General features: G+C 43.6%; 1 protein-coding gene across 7 annotated transcripts in view; it reads right to left on the bottom strand.

Moving 5' to 3' along the window:
• Positions 1 to 6,431: 6,431 nt before the first annotated feature.
• FKBP5 (FKBP prolyl isomerase 5) overlaps positions 6,432 to 25,627 on the bottom strand; it is a 117,805-nt gene continuing 98,609 nt past the window's right edge. For all 7 annotated transcript variants that reach the window (XM_027057907.2, XM_027057905.2, XM_053222900.1 and 4 more), the window contains 5 exons: positions 21,658 to 21,748; positions 19,135 to 19,218; positions 11,582 to 11,767; positions 9,635 to 9,874; positions 6,432 to 8,712 (listed from right to left, as the gene is read on the bottom strand). In XM_027057907.2, coding sequence (XP_026913708.1) covers positions 8,605 to 8,712; positions 9,635 to 9,874; positions 11,582 to 11,767; positions 19,135 to 19,218; positions 21,658 to 21,748 — 709 coding nt within the window. In that variant the 3' untranslated portion in view covers positions 6,432 to 8,604. The remainder of the gene's footprint in view (positions 8,713 to 9,634; positions 9,875 to 11,581; positions 11,768 to 19,134; positions 19,219 to 21,657; positions 21,749 to 25,627) is intronic.

The raw sequence follows: 25,627 nt of genomic DNA, 5'->3' as shown, positions 1-25,627 counted from the left end.
TCACTTTCAACCTGTTTTCACGTTTGGATCTCAAGCGAGTCTCTTGTTGGCAGCATCACGTGTTTGCGTCACGTGTTTTCATCCATTCATCCAATCTCTTTTGATTGGAGAGTTTAATTCATTTCCATTTAAAGTAATTCCTGATAAGGACGGACTTACTCGTCATTGTGCCGTTTGTTTTCTATATGCCCTATAGCTTTTCTGCCTCTTATTTCTTGCATTCCAGTTTTCTTTTGTGTTTAGTTGATTTTTTTCCTTTCTGTGGTAAAATGTTTAAATCTCTTATTTCCTCTTCTGAATACTTTATAGCTATTTTCTTTTGGGTTACTGTGGGAGGTACATTTAACATACAGGTATAATATACTAACTTGAATGTATAGCACCTTAACTTCAGTAACATACAAACACTGTTCCATTACAGCTCTGTCCCCAATCCTTTTGGTTGTCAATGCCACAAATAACATTAAATTTAAATTAATTACATTAACTAAAATTACATCTTTACACATTGTGTACCCAAAACATAAAGTAATCGCTCCTTTAAGTGCATTAGTCTCCTAAATTATGTGGAAAACATATTTGGAGTTATATACCAAAGTTACAGAAATACAAACTTTTACATTAATGTTTTTTTCTTTCTTTTTTTAAAGTTTATTTACTTTGAGAGACAGAGAAAGCGTGTGAACACGTAAGTCAGGGAGAGGAAGTCAGGGAGAGGCGGAAAGAGAGGGAGAGCGAGAATCCCAAGCAAGCTCTGCATTGTCATTGTGGAGCCCAATGTGGGGTTCAAACTCACTAAGCCGTGAGATCATGACCTGAGCTGAAATCAAGACTGAGACGCTTAACCAACTGAGCCACTCAGGTGCCCCTGTTTTTCCCCCATAAAAATGTATTATTCTCTTAAATCATGTAAAAAACAAAAAGTGCTGTTACAAACCACTGTTTTAATACCAGCTTTTATTTTTATTTTTTTCAGAGAAAATATAGGCCTTTATTTTATTTTTCAGGAATAGAATTTAGTGACCCATCACTTACATGTAACACCCAGGCTCATCCCAACAAGTGCCCTCCTTGATGCCCATCACCCATTTAGCCCATCTGCCCACCCAGCAACCCTGTTTGTTCCCTGTATTAAGAGTCTCTTACGGCTTGTCTCCTTCTGCTTTGATCTTCTTTTTGCTTCCCATCCCCTATGTTCATCTGTTTTGTTTTTAAATTCCACATGTGAGTGAAATCATATATTTGTCTTTCTCTGATTTATTTCTCTTGGCCTAATACCCTCTAGTTGCAGCCACATCGTTGCAAATGACAAGATTTCATTCTTTTTGATTGCTGAGTAGTATTCCATTGTACATATACCATATCTTCTTTATCCATTCATCAATTGATGGCCATTTGGGCTCTTTCCATACTTGGGCTATTGTCAATACCACTGTTATAAACATTGGGGTGCATGTGCCCCTTCGAAACAGCACACCTGCATCCTTTGGATAAATTCCTAGCAGTGCAATTGCTGGGTTGTAGGGTAGTTCTATTGTAAAAATTTTTAAATGTTTATTTATTTTTGAGAGACAGAGCATGAGCCAGGGAGGGGCAGAGAGAGAAAGAGACACAGAATCTGAAGACACAAAATTGAAGCAGGCTCCAGGTTCTGAGCTGTCAGCACAGAGCCTGATGCAGGGCTTGAACCCACGAACCGTGAGCCCAAGTTGGACACTTAACCAACTGAGCCACCCAGGTGCCCCTGTTTTTAATTTTTTGAGGAACCTCCAGTTTTCCAGAATGGCTGCACCGGTTTGCATTTCCACCAGCAGTGCAAAACAGTTCCCCTTTCTCTGTATCCTCGCCAACATGTTGTTTCCTGAGTTGTTAATGTTAGCCATTCTGAGAGATGTGAGGTGGTATCTCATTGTGGTTTTGATTTGTATTTTCCCTGATGATGACTGATGTTGAGGATCTTTTCATGTGTCTGTTAGCCATCTGGATGTCATCTTTGGACAAGTGTCTATTCATGTCTTTTGCCCATTTCTTCACTGGACTATTTGTTTTTTGGGTGTTGAGTTTGATAAGTTCTTTGTAGATTTTGGATACTAACCCTTTATCTGATAGTCCTTTGCAAGTATCTTCTCCCATTCCATCAGTTGCCTTTCAGTTTTGTTGTTTTATTTGCTGTGCAGAAGCCTTTTATCTTGATGAGGTCGCAATGTAGCAGGATTCTCGCACAGAGAGTCATGACACTGAGGTTTTTAATTTCCAGGAAGCAACTTGTATTCGCACCAGCACCGCTCAGTTGGGTTCGTACCCAAAGAACTGAGCGCTGAACATCACAAGGCATAGTTTTTAAAATACATTTTCTATTTTTTTGTCTCCCATATATGGTAACACATAAACATGTAGTCTGATTAGTTTCAGTTTACAAGGTCATGAGGGATGTTGTCACATAGGTGCATAGCCAGGTTACCTTGAAGTTTTCTCTCCTTTTTCTCTCTCTCCTTGGGGAGGGGACCCTACCACACCGGTAGTTCATTTTTGCTTTTGTTTCCCTTGCCTCTGGAGGCGTGTCAAGAAGTTGCTGTGGCCGAGGTCAAAGAGGCTGTTGCCTGTTTTCTCCTTTAGGATTTTGATGGCTTCCTCTTATGTTTAGGCCTTTCATCCGTTTTCGTTTATTTTTGTGTATGGTGTAAGAAAGTGGTCCAGGTTCATTCTTCTGTAGGTCACTGTCCAGTTCTCCCTGTACCATTTGCTGAAGAGACTGTCTTTTATCCCACTGGATGATCTTTCCTGCTTTGGCAAAGATTAGTTGGCCATACGTTTGTGGGTCCATTCCTGGGTTCTCTATTCTGTTCCATTGATCTATGTGTCTGTTTTTGTGCCAGTACCATACTGTCTTGATGATTACAGCTTTGTAATACAGCTTGAAGTTCAGGGTTATCACGCCTCCACATTTTTTTCCCCCAACACTATTTTGGCTGTTTAGGGTCTTTTATGGTTCCATACAAATTTTAGAATTGTTTGTTTTAGCTCTGTGAAGAATACTGGTGTTATTTTAATAGGGATTGCAATACTAGCTTTTACATGTATTTACTTTGGGCTGCCTGGGTGGTTCAGTTGGTTAGTGTCCGACTCTTGCTTTTGGCTCAGGTCATGAGCTCAGTCATGAGATGAATCCTTGCTTCAGGCTCCACGCTGAAATGGTGGATGGGTAAGCTGCTACGGTGCTAAGAGTCAAAATTGAGTGAAACTGGCCGCAATATACCATCCATGCCTTCCTCAGGAAGTTGCCAGTCTTCAACAGACTCCAGAGTTGCAAAATAGTTACATCAGACAGAGTCTGCAGGTACAACTGTTGTCTAGGTGAGGAGAGATTCCTAGTGCTTCCTACTCTGCCGTCTTCCCAGAATCCTCCTCCATTTGATCTGTTTAGGCTGATGAACTCTGAGTTATCATGAGTTAACTCCGATGACTGGAGGTAGATTTCAAATCACGAGAGCCTGAAGACCATAGACCCGTTTTGCAGTTATGACCCCCTCAAGTCAAGTTGCTCCTTGTTCACCACCTCAAGGAATTCAAGATCAAAATCATATTGCAGTAACTGCTGGAAAACCACGTGGTACTGGCCTCCACATTACCAAGACAAGTAACAGGAATGAAGGACCACGGAGATTGAGGTGTGGAGCTGCTTTATGAGAACGGGCAGGAAACCAATTTACTTAGCATCTACTATGTTCTAGAGTGGTGATGGTGTACTGGGTGCTGGCATGGTGATGAGTCAAGGAATAAGAGAGTTCCTGGATCCTTTAGGGGTGGTCACATGAATATTAATTGTGTGCTCAGGCTGGTGTCATTTTCAGGAAGACTTAGGTCTATCTGTAGAGATTGAGGGTATACACGTGGGCTTAAGTGTTTAGACCAAAGAGATGAGGAATTCTCAGTGTGAAAAGATGGCTGTGAGCAGACATCGGATAAGTTAGTCGAGCAACTAGAATTGGACGTGGCATCCCCAAATACCAGTCATTGGTTTGTTCTTCCCAGCTTATTTTCTTGGTCAGACATATTTAAGGAGATCGTTTTAAAGCCAAGTCATAATGCGTACAGCAAGGAGTTATCTTATGAAAACACATGATCCAAAGCAGACCCAGGCCAGAAATATTTAATACCTAAAGAAAGCCTTGGACACTTAGTGTATTTGTAACGTGTCAGCTAAGCCCAGTTTGAAATACATTCCTTCCTTGCAGTTTTGGGTTAGGGATCTTGTGAGAGACTTGGAAGGTGGAAACAATGCAGCAACAATACTTTTTATATTTGGAAGGTCAGCAGAAGGCGAGGTGGTTGAGTGCCTTATAGAGGAAGCACCCAGTAAATAGTAATGACCAGTTTTAGCTTGCAACTGCAGGACAGCTTTTCCTATGCACCGTTCTTAGTAGCTGAGGTCTACCCTACCCTTGTCAACGCCTGGCGTCACTCAACATTTTACTACTTGCCCTTGATTGTCAGACCCTGATGCGAGGCTTGATCCCATGAACTGTGAGATTGTGACCTGAGCTGAAGTCAAGAGTCAGATACTCAACCGACTGAGCCCCCCAGGCACTCCCCGCCCCCCAGCATTGTTTAAAAAGCAAATCATGCCTATGCTTTACATTTCCTGTATTTGTACCCCAAAGTGGAGTATGAGGCCTATGGCTCTGCTGTCATTTCCGGTCAACCAAATGCTTGGGGATTTTAAAGAACTAACAATATCTCGTTCCATCGGCCAAGAAATCATGCTTCAGACTGGAAAAAGACCTATTTTGGAATTGTGTAAGGACACCAGTCGACCTGGGTGACTGTGGGCCGGCCACTTCACCATTCTGGGGCCTCCACATGTGATTCCCCAAGGTCCTCTGGAAATTCCTGCATCAGGGACTAGGCTCAAGATGTCCCGTCTCTAGGCAGCCGTTAGCCCCAACAAAATGCTGACAAAGATCTTCTTGGGAGTTACCTTCGGTGATGTTCCTGTTTTGCAATGTATTACTAAGGACACATGTGTAGATTATGTTCAATTATAGATCAAGAGATAAATTATGCAAACAGCAGTGATGAAATTATTGCGCCTTCTCTGTATCCTTTCCCTGCCTCCCCTCAACATCGGACGTGAAGGAGAGAAGAATATGCAAGGCAGCACTGAGTGGGTGTCCCTCAAGACATTTTCAAGCCATTATGGAATGTTCTTTTATGTACACTTTTGTCAGTCATTGCTACTCGAACATGTGAGCAGCCAGCGGATAGAAATAACATACAGCTAGGCTAGGGAGTTCTTAGTTTTGGGATCTTGACTCATCAGTCTGAATTCAGTGCATGTTGTCACTAACGCTGGTGAGTCTCCCAGGGTTGCCAGTCCTACATTCTGATGCACGATGCTAAAAAGGCTGAATACATGTGGACAAAGCTCTTCACGGACACACTCATCTCTGGAGTGGATGCAGGCTGCCTTGAGTTACCCAGGTCACGGCTGGGAAACCACCTCTGGCTTCTTAATACCTTAATACCCCTAGCAAGAGTATTATTTGCTTAGCAAAAACATGCAGAGGCGCCTGGGTGGTTAAGCCCATTAAGTGTCCAACTCTTGATCTCGGCTCACATCACCATCTCATGGTGGGTGGGTTTGAGCCACACGTTGCAGGGTGAGGAGCCTGCTTGGGATTCTCTCCCCCACCTCTCAAGATGAGTAAAAAAAAAATATTATAAAACCATGCAAATAAAGACAATTATTTCATTTTCAAGTAATTTAGCAGCAAAGGGGTAGGAGTAGAATTCAAATCCAGAGATGAAGCAAGGAATTCAGAAGGATAAAAGATAAGGTCTCTGGAGCCTGCACTGACCTATCTGCAGATGCCCGTAGAGCTAGTGGAGATAGGATCGTCACCACCCCAGCCCCGCGTCACCTTTCTTTTGCAGTATGTGTGACCTCTCCTTTGGCCTTCCGAGTATGCAACCAGGAGTATCTGATGAAATATGCTACTTAGAGGACATGCACACTTAGCCAGAATATCCCCTGATGCATGCTTATGTTTTACATATTTATTAAAGGGCACTACGAAGTCTCTTCATTTCCCAAATGAACCTTACGATCAGTTAAAATGGCGGAATATCCACAGGCTGATGAGAAAACAGAATCCTCTGGTCTCTCTGATCATGTGGTTCATCTGCACAAAGATGCATCATCCTGCCACCTTTAGTCCCATGCTGGTTTCCAGCTGTCCTCAGAGCAAGGAAGACAATATGGCCTCCAGCCAATTTCCTGATGTCACATGTCTTCAACTTGGCCCCCATGGTTTTCCAACCAAAACAACGTTTCCTGAAGACTACTGAAGCAAAACCAAGAATAATGGAAAGTTTATGTCTGGTTGTTTTTAAAATTTATTTGAGTAACACAAAAAAGTGTATCTGAGTGATTTTTTTAAAAACAAGTTTTTAATTCATCATATGCTGCCTCACCACTCCATATGTAGTCTAAAAGATGGTTCAAACACATCTGCTGATTTCTAGACAAATTAAGATCACTGAATTTGATATAAGAATATATGAAGTTTCTTCTCGAGAGGCGATGGGCACCCACAATCATATGCTCAGAACCACCCACACACCCCTCCCCTCCCCTCCCCGCACTCTTGCCCTCCCTACCCCCGCCCCCCCCCCCCCCAATCTGGTGACCCATAACACACACCTGGGAGACAGTTGGCTGGGGTGATCTAATTTTTGGAATTGTTCTTTTGTTTGTTACCTGCAAAACACTAACTGGCCTTTTTAGGATGAAATCTCAGTATTGGCCTCATTGAAGTCATGCTCTAGTCAACAGAGCTACAAATACTAAACAGTTAAGCAAACAAAGCAAAATCAACTTTTGCTTTTCATATTTCCTAGGCGAGACTGGGGCTTTTGAAGAAATCTCATGAAAAAAGACAAAAGTGAGAAATTAAAAGGATTCTAGTTGTCAAAAGAGAAACTCACAATTTCATTCCGTTTGTTCCATGGAGCAGAGAACTGGTATAAAAGGAAATGATTTAATTTTTAGGTTGCCACGTGGGTCCTAACCTAACAACGAAAGTGTTTTGTTAAAACCACCATAAAAGTAAAAATGAAGTTAACTGCCAGTGTTCTTTAGGATTTTACAAATGAGATGTTCCAGGTTGGAGCGACTGTTTCCTTCAGTTGCAGGCACTTTCCCACGAGAGCCTTCAGGCTGTGGGGAGAGAAAGCCACACTCAATCTCGCTTACCCGTAAGGACCAAGATTCCACTGCATGTATGTATTTTAAGACTTGCCCCGATTCACCGCCCCAGTACTGGAGCTTTCAAGGCGAGATGTGCCTGCACAGGAAGCGGTTTTCGATTCTTTTGCACAACCCACACCAGAACAAAGAAGCTATCAGCAGGAGGGGAAAGCTACTGCGTGCCAAACCTGCGAGGAAAACCCTTAATGCACAAGAGCAACTACTTATTTTTACAACTCCCCAGATTTTGTTTTTAAAAATTAAGCTACTCATAGTAGTAAAAAGTCGATTTTTTTTGCATGATAGAGGAGTGTAAATAAAGTTCCATAAATCAGTATACATGTTTACAAGGCAGTAATTTTTAAAAGACAAAAACAAAAGCCGCGGCGATCCTAAGTGGATATGAACTAAATCCACTCCAGGTCAGATATCCTAAGAACAAGTCTTAAATACGTAATAGCAATGGTCAGAATGGAAAGAAGAAAGTGAACGGTAGCAATGCTGGCAGGCAGGGCTGTCCTCCACATTTCTCCTAGAAGGGCCAGAGGAGGGGGGAAAGCACAATTCTGACGGCTATTTTCACGCTTCGGCATCTCAGAGCTTCACCTAAGGCAGGGAAAGCTAGCCCACACACTGCTCTGCTCATTACTGTCGCTAAAGAATGTTTTGGGAATGACAGGGTCCCTCCTCCAGGGCCAGGCTGGGTGCAGGAGAAACCCACTCTCCCAAGGAGGCTGGCTTAGGGAGGAGGGAGTTTGGCTGAGTCAGTGAGCCGGTGGCCTCTGAGGTTCTGGCTTTCAAGTCTGGCGGCTGCTGAGGACCTGAGGGTATTCCAGATGCCTCAACTGTGGGTTCTGTTGGTTAAAAAATGCTAGCACTTCAGTCATTTAAAAAAGCCAAACCTTCTCCTCCTCTCCCCCACCCAACTGTAGGAAAGGAGAAACTCATTAAGCAATTATTTTTAGGTTTCCGCAGTGCTACTGAAGTTCAATCGAATGTAAAACCTGACGGACAGCCCCAAATTGTTAGGATTATCTCAAGGGACCCTGAATTAGATGTCAAAGGCTGACATAAACTGAAATGAGCTGGACTCGAGCTGTTGGCTCAGCCTTGCCACACCAACAGTCATTTCCGTTTTGTTCCACCTGGAGTGGTCCCATGCCACCCCCTCGAGGAGAGCACTGGGCAGCAGCAGGGTGGCTGTTTTCTGGGAAGCCACTGGTTTTGCCATTTGCTTCCAGAATCACACAGACTATAACAAACTTTACATTAAACACTGTTTAGTCCTGAGTAGGGTGAAAGCCCATGGAGGAGGGGGCCGAGTTCATCAGGGCTCTTCCCTCCTTGGCGTGGTGTCATACGTGGCCTCCGGCTTTCTCTTCCATCGCTTGCCCCTCTGGTTCTTTTTCACGGCTGACGACCCCTTCTATAGTCTTCTTGCCCACTGCCTTACTGGCCTCTTCCTGAGGAAAAAATAAGAAATCAAGAGGGTCAGAGGAACAAGGAACTGAAACACTGAAGGAATTCCTGGCTCCTCCCGACAGGCCGTCAGGTGTGGAACGGGGACGCGACGACCTTACTGGGGTTGCCCGGCCGGGGAAGTCAGGACAGTGTTGCCAACAGTTGAGGGGGCAGCTTTCACTTTTCCTGGGTGGAGGGGACTAGCCTGCCACCTGCCACAGGCACGGCTGCCAACAAGAGGCTGGGAGCGGGCGGTGAACTCAGGACCAGAGTACAACTCTGCTGTGGGGAGGCCGGCAAAGTAAAGGGTATGATAGCAGGGCTTCCCCATCACAGCCCATCCCTGGCAAAATGGGAAGTCTCAACAAAGACGTACTATCTGAAAAAAATACCTGATGTGCTTGACTTTTTTTTTATTATATATTTTTTTAAGGTTTATTCATTTTTGAGAGAGAGAGACAGCATGAGCATGAGCAAGGGAGGGGCAGAGAGAGGGAGACACAGAATCTGAAGCGGGTTCCAGGCCCCGAGCTGTCAGCACAGAGCCCGATGTGGGGCTCAAACCCACAAACTGTGAGATCATGACCTGAGCTGAAGTCCAGATGCTTAACCGACTGAGCCACCCAGACGCCCTTTGACTTCTAAAAAATAATAAACTTTAGAACGTCTCTAGGGAACTTATTTTCCTCATTTCTTTCACGGATGTGTCAGTGCCTCACAACTCTTGTGTCTGGTGAGTAGAACAGCCCTGTTCTACTTCCAGATCCAAACCAGCCTCAGATAAGATCGGGTATCATTCTCCCCATTCTTGCATCTCTTGGGTTGTCTACCTGTCCTTGTGTCCCCATGCTTAACCCTTTTCTTTAAAATTATCAAAAAAAATTTTTTTAATGTTTCTCTTGAGAGAGAGAGTCCTGTACATACCTTTGCATCCTGCTCTGCAAACTTCTTGAACATGTTGGCATATATCCTGCGGTCCCGCTCATTGTGCTCCTTTGCCTTTTTCTGGCACATGGAAATCTGTAGTCGCGCTGCCTTATTCTGGGGGTTAACTTCCAACACTTTCTCAAAGTCGCCCTTGGCCGACTCAAACTCGTTCATGAGCAGCTGGGCTTCCCCCCTTCTGTACAAGCCCTTCTCGTTGGCACTGTCTAGTCCAAGGGCCTAGGGACAGAGGTCTACTTTTTAGAAAGGGTGAATGTAACTTGTGTGCTTTGAAGAAATTCAGTATTTAAGTCACTTACCAAAGCTTCTTGGCCAAGAGAATTGGAAAAAGCATATTGAGGAGATGGGGCTCAAGGTAATTAAATACTACCGATCAAAATCCAACTAACTAAGCCCACGTTAACTTCTGTATTTGATACGATTTCTATAAAGATTCCAAGGGGGCTTTGGAGGAGGCTCTTGAGAAATTCATTTTAAAATTCAATGGAAGAAGTAAATGCCCAAGAATGGCTGAGAAAATTTTGGGAAAACAAAAATAACGAGAGGGGACTTGACCTACAACAGAAAAAAATACACTCTGAAACCACTGAAGAGTTTGACTGCCAGTCTGTGCGCAAAGCGGAACAGAACAAAGAAGCAGATTTATGTGTATGTACATTAAAAGATTTAGCAGTGATAAAGGCGGGAATGTAAATCGGTAGGGAAAGGACTGACTTTGCAATAAATGGAGCTGAGACGCTGGCTATGAACATGGAAAATGAGAATTAAGTTGTTACATCACATCAAAACACAAAAGATTCTAGACCGCGCATACCTATATGCAAAAACAAACCTCACCAAAATATAACACGGTTTACTTTTAATTCATTTTTTAAAAGGCATACCTAGGTAGAGTAGGTTTTGCAAGTACCAAACAGAATTATTTTTATCATCTTAGGGTAGGGAAGAGCTTTCTCATTAGAAAGGAAAGGACAGATTCGACTAAGTAAATATTTAAAACTTTCCTTGCAAGTGAGGAGAACAAGGTCCCTATAGTCAGATAAAGGGTTAGCAGTAATAATGTACAGACTGCCTCAGTCAATATGAAACAGACAAATCATCTAGTTGGAGGATTTGAATAGGCAATTCATAGAAGAAATGCAAATGGCTAATGATGAAAAGATGGATAATTTCATTAGGAACCAAGAAACAAAAGTGAAAATTTTTTGTTGCCAATAATATTGACAAAAAAACCCCACGGATAAGATCTAATAATCCTGTATTTTGAGAGAGAAAGGCAGGGAAGGGGCAGAGAGAGAAGAGAGAGAGAATCCCAAGCAGGCTTCACGCTGTCAACATGGAACCCATGAGGGTTGGGGCCTGAACTCACGAACGATGAGATCATGACCCGAGCTGAGGAGCTCAGGAGTCGGATGCTTAAATGGCTGAGCTACCCAGGGGCCCCTCAATAATCTATTTTTTGACTCCATATTCCATTCCTAGAAATTTAGCCTGTAGAAACAATGCCGAAAGTATACCTAAGTGACCTCTATGTAAGCAGCTCAACTCTATCATACTCAAGTCCTGAAAGGCTGAAGTTGAATCTGTTCTCAGTAAATTAAACATGAGGAGTTCTATGTCCAATCTGATACCAGATGCCATAGATTTAAGGAAGGTCATGGATGAAAAAAATGTTAACGAAACTTTTCTTCATAGTGTATCATCATCTAGGCATCAGAAAAGTCTGACTATAGTTGTAATGTTTCTGAATTTCCCAATTCATAAGGAGAAACAAAGAATCCCAAGTTAACAAATGAATATAACAAAGCAAAATGAAACACCACCCACCCCTTGGCTAAGAAGAAGCAAAGTAAGAAGACCAAGTATGAAAACGGAGAGAAAGACTGGGACTATGGAAAGTCCAGTTCACATGCAGACACCCTTTACCTTATCACAGCATTCAACAGCTTTGGTGTATTCTCTAAGCTTCAGGTAGCACATGGCCAGGTTCAGGAAGGCAGCCAGCAGAAATGATTCAGAAGCTTTAGATTCCTTCTCTGATAAGCCATATTCCATCTCTAACCAGGATACGATCTTCCCATATTGAATCACTGCCTGCATGTACTTGCCTCCCTAGGAGGAAAAAAAGCTAGGGATTACTTGTTGCACAGGGTCTGGAGGGGGTACAAAAGAAATATAAATTCAGGCCTCCCTGAGAAAACCAAATCCTCAAAATGAAAACAGCCCCCTCATACAAACCATGGTATTTGATCATTTCCTTTTGCTCTTAGGAGATGGGTATCCAGGCCCCTTTCCCCATTCTTTTTGCAGGGCCAGTGACCTGGGAGCTGATTCGAGACAGCGCGCTATAGAATGCTGTTCTCCAGCACGAAGGGGATGGCTCTCCCAGCAGGACGGCATCAAGGCTTTGGGTTACATTCTGGGTGCTAGTATTTCTCAGACTTTCAGAAGGCTGGGGAGTAGTTTTAGAGTAGATCAGTAGTTTACATGAAAGGAAATGACTCTTCCCTTTTCTCCTGAGAAGAAGCACTCCCCAGTAGACTACATTCTGGCAAGTGCCAGTCACAAACACAGCAAATCTTAGTTATCTAAACTAGGAGTGGGCAAACTTTTTCTGTAAAGGGGCAGATAAAAAACATTTTAGGCTTTGCAGGCTGAACAATCTGTTGCAACTCTGTCAAGAATAGTGCAAAAGCAGCTACAAACAATATATAAATACACTCGATCCCTGAATTACACAGGGGTTGGGGTGCTGACTCCCCACGTGGTTAGAAATCTGTGTATATTTATCTTTTAAGTGATTTAATTACTTTATGTATTCATTTTTCTCATCATGACAAGTATACTCTTTAATCCCCATCACCTATTTCACCCATCCCCCTACCTACTACCTCTCCTCTGACAACCATCAGTTTGTTCTCTACGGTGAAGAGTCTGTTTCTTGGTCTTTTTCCCCGTTTGCTCACTTGTTTTGTTTCTTAAATTCCACATTTGAGTGAAATCATAGGGTATCTTTCTCTGACTGGCCTTATTTCGCTTAGCTATACTCTCCAGTTCTACCTACATTGTTCCAAATTGCAAGATTTCATTCACTTTTTAAATGGCTGAATAATACACATATACATCCATGCCACTTCTTTATTCATTCATGTATCGATGGATACTTGGGCTGCTTCCATTGGCTACTGCAGATAATGCTGTTATAAACACAGGGATGCAGGTGTCCCTCTGAATTAGTGTTTTTGTATTTTGGGGGGGAAATACCCAGTAGTGCGATTACTGGATCATAGGGTAGTTCTATTTTTAACTTTTTGAGGAACCTCCATGCTGCTTTCCACAGTGGCTGCACCAGTTTGCACTCCCAACAACAGTGCAGGAGGGTTCCTTTTTCTCTACACCTTCCCCAACATTTGTTGTTTCTTGTATTGTTGATTTCAGCCATTCTGGTAGGTGTGAGGTGATGTATCACTGTAGTTTTGATTTGCATCTCCCTGACGAGTGTGTATAACTCCTGACTCTCCCAAAACCTAACTACAAATAGTCTACTGTTGACTGGAAGTCTTATTTTTAGAGAGAGGGAGTGGGCAGAAGAGAAGAGCAGAGAGAGAGAGAGAGAGAGAGAGAGAGAGAGAGAGAGAGAGAGAATATCTTAAGCAGGCTCCACGCTTAGCATAGAGCCCGATGCTGGTCTCAATCCCACGACCCTGGGACCATGACCTGAGCTGAAATCAAGAGTCAGATGCTCAGCCGAATGAGCCACCCAGGTGCCCCACTGGTTGTTCAACACATTTTCCACAAATATAGTACTGTATTTGTACTATATACACTATTCTTACAATAAAACAAGCTCAAAACAAGCAGAAGTTATTTGGGAAATCATAAAATACATTTATGATGCTGAATTTATTTAAAAAAAGTCTGTATATAAGTGGACCAGTGTAGTTCAAACCCACGTTGTTCAAGGATCACTTGTAAATGTGTGTGGCTGTGTCCTGGTAGAATATTACTAAAACAGGCTGTAGTTCGCTGACCTCTGATCTACACACAACGGAAATACAGAGCTGAATAGCAGCATCCAATATAAATAACTATGAGACATAAATCACATAGATGTCAGCTAACTACATGAGAAAAATCTTTAATATACTGTTGCTCTAGTGATTATAATTTTAACAACTGTGAATAACAACTGTAGAGTCAATTCATGTGAGTTAACTATATGCTCTATACAAGAAATTATGGGGCTGAGATGACATGTTCACTGCCATTTTAAGGTGAAAGAAAGAAGTGACAGCCGGTAAGCACACAAATAAAATGGGAGCACAGGTGAGGAGTCGTCTCTGCAGGAGGTGACTCTTAAAATGGAAAGCAGAGGACACGTCCTACCAGACCTGTAGCCAGACCCCTGAGGATTTTAGATCCAGTGTCTGAGCCACCAACAGTATTCAGATCATGTCACTAGGATCCACCACAGTCAAAGCAGTGTGTGCATCTCAGTGTGGAGCTGTCTCCCCACGTGCACTCCAAAGCTCACCCAATGACTGAGAGAAAAATCACAGAGCAGATCTACGAGAATGTTCCTGTTAAAAAGGACTTCAAGTGGCTGGCATAAGACATGAGCTCCACCTGTAGAAAGAAGCCCTGATGTTGATTTTTAGTGATGAGGATGGAGTAGAGCAGTTCCCCGCGGAAGGCCTACATCTGAAAGCAATGATGGCTACATCCCCCCCCTTGAACATCCCTCTTCACCAGTGACTTGTTTAGGGAACAGAAGACCTACAGAGCTCACAAGTTCTGCTGTAGAAGGGCAGTGCAAAAGAATTCCGAAGTGCTTTGAAGAAACAGTATATTAGAATCGAAGTCTATTATCCTCCGTGCCTCAAAGATTTGTGATCTGGGTTATTTATAAGAATAGGAAACCAGGTCCGCTCAGAGTAAATGCTGAATTTTTTTTTAGGAAATTAGATTGTATGTGCTATGGCCTGAACTGTGTGCCCCCCACCCCCATTCACATGGTGAGGGCCTATCTCCAACACAATGGTAGCTGGAGATGGGGCCTTTGGGAGGTGATCAGGCCTAAACTGCGTCCCGAGGGCGAGGCCCTCACAATGGACTTCATCCCTTTTTGTAAGAGACACCAGAGAACTTGCTTCCTCTTTCGCCCATGCTGTCTGTAAGCACCTAGGATAGTTCATCCGAGCACACAGCGAGGAGGAGTGCTCTCACACACACCAGCCCTGCTGGAACTTTGAACTTAGACTTGCACTCTCTGGAGCTGTGACAGATGAACTGTTGTCTCCATCACCCAGACTATGCTGTTTTATTATGGCAGCCCAAGGTAATGAAGAGAACACTAACATCCTGTCAGAGCCTTAGACCCACTATTCCTTTTTTGGGACACTACACAAAAGTCCTCATGAGGCACCGGGTTTGTCATTTCTTTCCGTCACTGTCTTTTCTTTTGTGGATGGTGAGCAATCTGAGGACAGGAAGCGTGTCTTATCCCTTTGGAATATCCAAAGATACTGAGCACAAAGAGGCCCTGAGGAGAGGTGTGCTGAACAAATATTAAGGTCAAAGACAGAACTCTGGAATCAAAATGTTCTCTGTGGTTGACAGCAAAAATGGAGAGGTGGGTAGAAATGAAAGGTTATCATTTCATTCAGGTTAGGTAAGAAGGACAGGTATTTTCCCTGTTATGCCTAGTTTCTTCTTCTTCCTCCTTCTCAAATGTACCTATTATCTTTTCTGATGATCTCCTAGTATATTGTTACAGGGAAAGAAAAAGGCCAGGGAGGACAGTGACCCAGAGCTTATCATTGCGGTAGGTTCTAAATAATCAGAATGGTACAAGGCTGTGGTTTCAAACAAAAAATCATACACACACACACACACACACACACACACACACACACAAAACCCCAAAAAACCAAAACCAAAGAAAAAAAACCCCAAACCCCACAAAGTAACAGACTTCACAATGGTTTCTTTACATTTATATAGCATTTTAACTTCTTGAAAGCTCTTTCATCTGTATCACTTATAATTTTTAGAGCTCAACTTCTGACAACAAAAATCTTGTTTTGTGGTATTACTACTTCTAATGTACGAAAATAAGAGTTTTTCAGCTGGGGGTGATTTGCTCCCTGGGGGACATCTGGCAATGTGTAGAGACACTTTTTAGTTGTCACAACCGCAGGGGGGTGTGTGTGCTACTGGCATCCAGTGGGTAGAAACTAAACATCCCACGATGCACATGACAGCCTCTCGGCAAAACAGAACAGCTCCAAATGTCAGCAGTGCCAAGATTGAGAAATCCTATACTAAGTGAATGAGAGGAGAAGAAAGGGAGGGTGGAGACTTCTTAGGAGTTTTTTTTTTTTTAAACCTAAAACCCTACAATTCTAGATGACCTGTTACTAAATCACAGCGTTGGTTTTTTGGTTCAGCAAAGTCAAAACACAGCAAAGCCTGGTTTGTCTGAAAAGGGCTCAGCAGTCAATCCTTAACTAGCTTGCCTGAGAAATGCTTTTTTTCCCCGAAGGAGCACAAGGGGGCGCAAGAACCCCGTTATCACTGCAGTGTCCTCAGTCTTGCCGCTCTGCCTCCAAGTCAGAAACGAGAACCACTAAACCAAGTAGGATAGTTAATGCTCTGGTCTTGCAGAACTCTATTCAGCTATGAGGGCAAATATCATGTCTGTTTAATTGGCCTGCACAATGCCTGGCACAATGGCATGCTGTTATCTGTTAATTCCGGAGCCTCTCCTGCCTTTCTTCTCTTTAGTGGTCAGGGGTTGATACGAGGGGTTTACAATCTAAACAGCAAAATTACTCCCATTTTAAAACTGAGTGCAGTTCAACTCCACAAAGGGGAGAAATTTACCCACTGATGTGTAAACCAAACCAAGAGGTCAACAAAAATGGAGCCGTAATGTACCAGATGGCACAAAATGTAGATTTTTATTTCACCCCATCTCTGCTCTCACCCACACATCTGGACTCTGTGCATGTGCACAACGTGCCAAGTCAAACACTCTGGAAAGATGAGGCCCAGGAGGGCAGTGTGGCAGATTGAAACCTGCCCTGAAATTTTAAAAGAGTGTGTGTACAGGAAACTACCTACCATTCTGAAGTCTTACATCTAAAACGAGGATCGCTGCTGGGATCTTTTACCTATAATTATGAAGGTGCCTCCAGGGAAGTTTCTAGTAGTACAAAATGTTCAGAGACATTCTGGGAGAAAAGTCTTAGGTCAGTGGTTCTGAACCTTCCATTAATTTTCCCCCAACAGACTAATGTTTTGACAGATTTTGTCTATCAAATTGCATGTTAAAAATAATATGTTCCATATGTGTGACCGCTGATCCAGATTTTATCCAAAGATCAGTAATTTTAAAAGGGTTCACAATATTATGAAATACACAAACCACTACTGCAATTGTGATGCCTAGAAGTGACAAAGTTAACTCTGTACGGGCACTGAAGCACTGCTCTCTGCTACCGATCACTGACTCTGGCCATCTCTCTGTATATGTTTAGGATACAGCTATACAACACATGGCTTTGCCACATTATTTCATCACCAATAATGTTCCCCAAAGTTCTGAGTCATCAGCAACCAATTAGAGCTTCTGAACAGCTGAGCTGTATTACTACACAGAGTTGATAGAGTTCTGTTCAACATGGCAAAAACTTCAACTCCTCCATCCCCAAACTATTAATATTCTATTTAGAAGCTGCAGGAAATATAAAAAATACAATAAGGACTTTTATAGACCTCCAGGTACACAGGAAACACCATTTAGGACCTATGGTCCCGAGGGATTTTACAAAAATTATTTCATTCCAGTGTATTGTGTATTTGAGTCTACAAATTACTCATGTGGAATTTTACTTGAATAGCTTAGAAGTATCCAATATATTTCAATTAGAATTAAAAAAAACAAATCAAACTTGCTCTCAAGAGTTTCAAAACTCACAGAATTTTAGGGCTAGAAACAAACTTGGGGATCATCTAATCTAACTCTATGTATGACTTTTCACACATGAAAATAATCTCTTTGGACCTTAAACGCCTTTAAATCATTTTGAGCCATAAAGCCTGGCTTTCCCCATTTGGAGCTCAGTCCACCATTCCCCAATGCTTTCTGGTGATTGACACGTTATTTTAGTCTATCTAATAAATGGCTATAAATTAATGCAAATAATTATATATTACCTAAATCAACAGATTTCACATTTATTTAGCTATAACCCACAGCAAGAAATATGTTTTCAGTTATGATCCAGAACCCACTCACACAACAAATTTTATGATACAAAATTTGTCTTTACTACATTAATGCAATACACTTCCCCTAAATTGGGACCATGACCCAATAATGGGTCTGTTCTTACAGTACGGAAAACAAGGAGCACACGTGTTGCCCTCTGGCTGTGTGAATTCTGTGTTGATTATACACGGTCTCACAGAATTCTGTAGTTGTTTCACTGGGGTTAACTTTGCTTCCCCTCCCTCCAGACAAGGTTGTCTGTGCAACAGCATGTCTTAGAGCAGCCGCTCCAGTAAGACTGGCTAAAGTACATTTATGTATCACCGTTTTAGACGGTTGAAAACATCATCTACTTTTTTTGCTCATGGACTGCAGTCCATGAAAGAAAGGAAAAAAAAGAAGAAGAAAGAAGAAGAAGAAACCTTGACAAAAACTCCATTCTTTCACTTTCTGCTTGACGTGGAGAAGATGCTTTGCTGGGGCCGGTGAAGCAATGGGCAGAACATTCTGGTTAGAACTGAATCAAGTGCTGTTTCTTTCTCTCTTTTATCTGGGGGTTTAAGAGCTAAGCGAGAAAGTAACACATTCCTAGATATTACAAGAATGGACTTTGGAGAAGCAACCGATAACAAACATCATGCAGGAGTTTCTCAAGATTCCTCACAAAACCAATGGCAGGATCATCCTGGCCACTGGAAGAAATTAATATTCTCCTCCTGCCAGTTTCTTCTGGAATCTGCAATTTCGCTTTCCTTTTGTCACATGCCTTAGCGGCTTCACCAAGAGAGGAGTAGAAAGGAAAATGATGGGGAACTTATCTCTATGAATTCTCACTTGCTACCAATTATTCCATTCATTCTTTGCTTCATTCCACAAACACTTACTGAGTGCCAACTACATCCCAAACAAGATGCCTTAGGTCCTGGGTGATACACTGGTGGGTGGACAAGCCAGACCTGGCCTGCCTTTATGGAGAGTTACAATCTAGGGTAGGATGTGTGAAAGAGGCATCTGTATTCCTTGTGTCACATTAATTCATTCCTTCTCACCATTTCTACACTGAAAATGACAGACTTGTAAAAATTCAGGCTTATTCTTACCCAGAAGTGTACTGACAGAATTCAGAGTAGGGATTATCAGCACAATTCACTGACACTTCAATAAATTCTTTGAGATGGAAAAGATTATACGAGGACTCACACACCTTGAAGTACACAGTTCCCTTCTCTTTGACAATGGCAGCCTGCTCCAGTTTTTCTTTGGTGTCCATCTCCCAGGATTCTTTGGCCTGTTGTGTAAATTTGTAACAATGGTTAGATGGAGAGAGAAGGAAAAAGTATCAGCTGATGCCTGTAAGAACAGACAGCAGCTACTTCTAGGACACCCATGCCTCAAAACACACTGGCTTTTAAAACTGCGTACTATTGCCAGTTCACCGCTGGGTTAGAACTCACTTTCCATGATGACTAAGCTGCAGTGTGACCCATGTTGCTTAAGGAGGAGCAAGACAAAAATACAAGTGAGCAAGCTAGGCTGTTGTGTGCTGTTAAAGAGCATCTTCAGAGCTGTCCGGTGAGGACACACAGCAAAACCTGGCGTCCCTCCTCTCCCCTCCTGCACACTTCACCAGTAAACTGCCATTACAATTTCAGCAAACTGTTTCTCTCTAGCCTCTATTGACTCTAAAATGGGAACACTATGGTAGTCAAGTCACGGCTGTATATTCACAGAGAATTTTTAAAATTCCAGATCACGTAGTTGTCTTTCGACTCTGAAACCTCTTTGGACCAGCAGATAAACTAAAGCTTCCAGACTGTATCAACTTGCAGACATACCTGGGGGACTGAAGGAAAACATAACAGGGAGGGTAAAGCTGATGCAGAAATATTTCAAAGCCATAAACCAACGATTTTATGACCATCTGCTATTTTGTATTATGTGTATTATTGCTCTCCACCACTAGAGATCTGAATCCAGGGACAACCGCACTGTCATTATGAACAGCTAGATTTAAAGGGACCATAAAGAGTCAACAGAACAATCTGGGATCCTTTAAAAGGGAAAAGGAAAAAGGCTGTGTCAGTGCTACCGGCTACATAGGAATTATGAAACTTCAGTGAGTAACTGTAAAGTTCTATTCAGAAAACAATTAGTGATGTATTCCTGCTGCCACCCACCTCACCAAGTGAATAACGAGAGTTACTAGTCTTTCTGGTTTTTAACGACTTAGCTCTTTTACTTAAAGTCTTTTGTGGTTTTTAACAACTTAGCTCTTTTACTTAAAATTCTAGTCACAAGGGCTCTTTGCATTTTTACACCGAGTTCCGTCTTTATGGAGTATAAATGTGTTCTTAATACTACGAGGCAGAGAACTAAATCCCGTTGCTTTTTCCACCAACATCACACTCTCGTGTGGTTTCAAGCGTACGCAGCAGTGCTGCATGGAACATGCTCCTGGAGCGGTGAGCGTGCAGGGGCTCGTTACAGCACAACACAGTGAGAATATTCCGCGACAAGCAACGTCCACACAGCCGGGGATCGGAAGGGGCTGTGGGTTACTTGACTAAAATGGAAATAGGAAAGCCAAAGGTCTATATAATCACATGCTAAAGATTATTTTCTCTCTTTAATAATAAAAAAACTTCGTGCTATGGACAGTTTTGGAGGATCAGTGCCGAGCTGGAAGGCCTTCAGGAGAAGTGACCTGACAACAAGTGATGGTCACGACAGGAGCACGTGCTTGTTGTGGGGGCATGGTGGGCGGGGGGTACGATCAGGAACATCGCCGTTGGGGGCGAATCCCAAAGCAGTCTGCCCTGACTTTCTAGGTCCAAAGTTACAGCCCTCCCTCCGGGACGATGGTTTCCTTTTGGAGTCTAATGAAACAAACAGTTACATTTCCAGTCCACAGCTTAACGTACAGAACACGGAGGCAGCACTGTGGGAGTAAAAAGGGCACACGAAATGCAGTTCTCGGGGCTTTCAGGGAAGAGTGGGGCCTTGGTGATGCAAAGGGGACTTGGCCGGACACGGTAGCTAGTGGAGACATATGTGGTGGGTGCGTCTGGTGAGGCTGCTGCCGGGAGCCTCCAGAGGTGGGTCTGAGATGGACACACGTTCAAGGAGGCGCGCTGTTTCCGGAACCCAAGGCAACGGACAACCTCTCTTTTTTTAGACTTGGCCAGGTGGGAAAAGAGGAGGCCGCAGGGTGAACAGGTTTGTCTCTTGTGTCCCTTGTCTCACAGCCCGGGGGCCCACAAAGCCTTGCCTTTTGGGTTACAACTTGGGGCCACGTGAAGGCCTCTCCACAACTCCCGGGAAGGGTCCGGTCCGTTCGGCACCGGAGAACTGCCCCCCACGCCCCCAAGGAGCTGCTTGGCAGAATGCGAACCTCTCTGTCTTCAACCCAGGAAAAAAGCACAAAAAGAACAAGTCTAGGAACAAATGAGGGAACAAGTCTTGGATTCTACCCAAAAACAGTTAAAAAAAAAAAAGGCTGACACATAGGAACAAAATCAGAACACTGAGCTCCCTAGCTGCAGATGAGCCGTGCGGTATCGGCGCTCCCGGGGCTGTGTCTGAGACCAGAGACAAACTTCAGTCCCAAAAAGCACCGCACGCGAATACATGCCACCTCCATCCACACCGCCTGACAGGAGACGTAACTTCTGGAAAGCGCACGGAGAAAACATCCACCATGACTTCGGAGAAGCTGGTATTTTCTCACCTTTTCGAAGCTCTTCAGTGTAACTTCATACATCAGCTCAGCATTAGGCTCAATGCCAAACTTAGGCTTCCCTGCCTCTCCAAAACCATATCTGAAATGGAGAGTAGAACAACAAAACTTTAAACAAACTGCTGTATTTCCAGGCACTTCCCCTGGTATCCTGAGGCAGCACGTTAGCACGGGGCTGCACACTTCACATACCACAGACCCCGCAGACAGACCAGATGTTGACCAGAAGCTACAGTGCCGCGTATCACTGCCGTGTTGAAGAAACCGGGCTCGATTTAGCTTTCTTTCCTCCTTCCCAATCACACGTAACGTAACACCTGTGCTCCTTGGGGAAGCTTGCTTGATGGGATTTTAAACGTCACTGCCTTTTTCTCTCTGCTTGGCTTTATATCTAGTTCTTTTTATAAAATAGCCATAGTTGGGCCATCAGGACTCTTCCCCGAAGCTTTATCAGCAGGAGGACAGAGAAGACAGGCACTGTAATTGTTACAACCTTGCTCATCAGAGGCTATGTTTAATAAGCTTTTCACTTTAAAGCGCGGTCTCCTTCCGGCAGTAGCACTTCCAGTCACATAGACGGGGGGAAGGCTCACACATCGGGAAGGAAATTCATCCTCCCAGTGCTTCTGCAAGACATTTAAAAAGCACACCAGAACACAGAAAAGATATACAAAGGTATCATCAAAAGGAACAGCCTAGCAAGCTCTAACACATCATTAGGAGAAATCCTCTCATCGTTCTATGGCTACCACACTGGAAAACACTGTACCTTTTAGCCAAAACTTACTAAAGAAAATAAGGATATATAAATTGTTTTCTGTTTCATTTTGAGATCACATCCAAAGCATTCAAGAACATCCTAGAATGGAAGTTCTGGTGGTGTTTGGTCTGTCGGGTCCAACGGTTTTCCCAGCATTTAGTACATACGACGCACGGCATATTATCAAAGTGTTCACTGAGATATATTGTGTTCCCATCTGTTTCACGCCAGACTACTCTTTTTTTGTTTTTAAGATTTATTTTTTTAAATGTTTGTTTATTTTTGAGAGAGAGCAGGCAGAGGCAGAGAGAGAGAGACGAAGAGAGAATCCCAACCAGGCTCCGCACTGTCAGTGCAAGGGCTCGACGCAGGGCCCAATCTCATGCACCATGAGATCATGACCTGAGCTGAAATCAAGGGTTGGATGCTTAACTGACCAAGCCACCCAGGTGCCCCTCAAGCCAAACTACTCTTAAGTATATGGAATTGTACTGCAAACCTTCAGGCTATGGGTTGAAAGATGCCAAAACCAGGTCGATGCTAATACTTCTAATTTTCTCTGGGGTAAAAAGACCAGAGTTGGAACACTCATATTTTGCTGTTCACATCATTTTCTTTACCCCTTGCCTGAATTTTTCAGGAAGAAAATGCTTACTCACCTCCACTATTACACAAGAAAATGAAAGCTGGAGCCAGAGAGAGGCACAGAGACAAAAGAGAGCTGGTAGGAATGGGGCGTGGTAGTTTTAATAGCAGGGCAAAGGGTATCTTCAGCTAAGAAATCAAAGAGGACATAATTATCAGTGGCCAATTTTAGGTAGTCGTGACTAGTTCTCTACTTCAAGCTCTTAGACCCGTAGATCTCCTATTTTGTTTCCACCATCTGGTAAATAATGGAATAATCTTTGCTGGGAAACAGGTGGGTGGGGGAGTCCTTGCTGATCATGCTTGCTGAGCCCTGTGCTAAACGGGTACACACCCAGCACAGTCTGACGCCTGCCCTAGACCCGTGGCTCTCAATAGGGGTGATTTGGACTCCCCCCTTCCCCCCCCCCCCCCCCGGGATAGCAGGCAGTGTCGAGAGGTTTTGGGTTTGCCACAACTAGGGGACTACTACTAGTGGGCAGAGGCCAGGGACACTGCGGAATGTCCTAGAATGACAGAGCAGCCGCCACAACCGAGAAATACCTGGCTCCAAATGTCAGCCGTGCTGAGGATGAGACAAACTGCCTTAGAGGAACTCACAGACAGAAGTCTCAAGGCTGGGGGTGGGGGAGATGCGGGTTGGGTCAAGGAAGGCATCAAACTGCCCTGAGTTATCATCAATGGGATTAAAGACAACTGAAGGAGGGTATTATTTCTGCAGTCTCTCCTGGGTTCAAACGAAGAGGTTCTGTGAAGATTTATGTGGAGAACACCAGCACGGGGAGGCCTAGGCTCACACCAAACTATTCTGGGAGCATCTAACCCGACCTTCCATGTTACACAGAAAGCTGTCTGACTTATGCCAGATCAGCCTGGGCAAGGAAGGACCCGGGGCACACATCTTCCTCTGACTGAAAGAACACCACAAGCGGGATTCCAGGACTTAACCCAAAGACAGGATGGGCTATAGTAGCAGAAGGAATCTGGTAGTAATGTTCTTGAATGAACAGTTGCAGACAGCAGAGATACAAACAATGATTACCAGTGGCCAGTAAGGCTTTATGGGCATAGAAGAAGCACTTGTACCCTAAGTGCTTACAAACTAAGGCGCGGAGAGACATGCTTCCAGACAGTCACACAAAGAGGTAGTAGCAGAGCCAGGACTTCAATTCAGACCCCATGTGTCCCCAGAAAACTGTTTATTTTTTAACCCGGACTGCCTCATAATTAAACATTATGGCTCTTGGCAGCCTGTGTTTTTGTCGGGGGTTGGTGCAGGACAGAAACATAAGGAAAGGGAGGGGAAAAATTGGAACTAGCCATACTTTAAATGAAAAAGAAGCATCGGTCAGTATTAAAAACAATATAAAGGGGGGCACCTGGGTGGCTCAGTCGGTTAAGCGGCCGACTTCGGCTCAGGTCATGATCTCACAGTCCGTGAGTTCGAGCCCCGCGTCGGGCTCTGTGCTGACAGCTCAGAGCCTGGAGCCTGTTTCAGATTCTGTGTCTCCCTCTCTCTGACCCTCCCCTGTTCATGCTCTGTCTCTCCCTGTCTCAAAAATAAATAAAAATGTTAAAAAGCAAAACAAAACAAAAAAAACAATATAAAAGATACCGTCCCACTGAGGAAAAGAAAATGGGTTCTTTGGAAGTGTTTTATGAATTTACTGTGAAAACATCCTGCCAAGGAGTCTATCAGAGTCAGAGAGAGGTGCGCCCTGAGTGTCTTCTGGTGAATGGCACGCAGAGGACAGAGAAGAAATACGGAGCATGTATGTGCAGCAGCCACATTTACAGCAACACTGGGACGCGGTGTTCTGCGGTAAGTGGGGATCTGGACAAGGACACTCACCGTGTGCACATGCCTGGTGCGTGTGGACTGGCTACATACATGGGCAACGTTACATAGTGCACGCGTGGATGGTCTTGTTCTGCAGAGCGGGCACCTCATGGGACTCTACATACTAACCAGCATCTCAGAAAACAGCACGTTCCTTTCTAACTACGCTAAATTATTTCCATAAAACTATGGAAAAGCTTTTAGACCTAGACATTTATGAAAATTTGATTACTTTTATGATTGAAGATTTGAAAAATCTACCCTATGTTAAAACAGGCCGCTGGGGCGCCTGGGTGGCGCAGTCGGTTGAGCGTCCGACTTCAGCCAGGTCACGATCTCGCAGTCCGTGAGTTCGAGCCCCGCGTCAGGCTCTGGGCTGATGGCTCAGAGCCTGGAGCCTGCTTCCGATTCTGTGTCTCCCTCTCTCTCTGCCCCTCCCTCATTCATGCTCTGTCTCTCTCTGTCTCAAAAATAAATAAAAACGTTAAAAAAAAAAAACCAAACAAACGGTCGCCTTTTCCTTGTGGTCTTGAGGGTAAAACAGCATAGAAAGAGTCACCACAATAGCAGTAACAGCTAATATACTGAGAGTTTACATTTGTCAGGCACTTTGCAAAGTTCTTTACATGCATTACCTCATTTAGACCTCCACAACTTTATGAAATAGATATGGTTATCCCCGTTTTACAGAAGGAGAAACTGAGGCTGAGGAGTGT

This window comes from Acinonyx jubatus, chromosome B2 (assembly GCF_027475565.1).
Source record: "Acinonyx jubatus isolate Ajub_Pintada_27869175 chromosome B2, VMU_Ajub_asm_v1.0, whole genome shotgun sequence".
In the NCBI taxonomy this organism is placed as follows: Eukaryota; Metazoa; Chordata; class Mammalia; order Carnivora; family Felidae; genus Acinonyx; species Acinonyx jubatus.
This window is presented reverse-complemented; position numbering and strand designations above follow the sequence as displayed.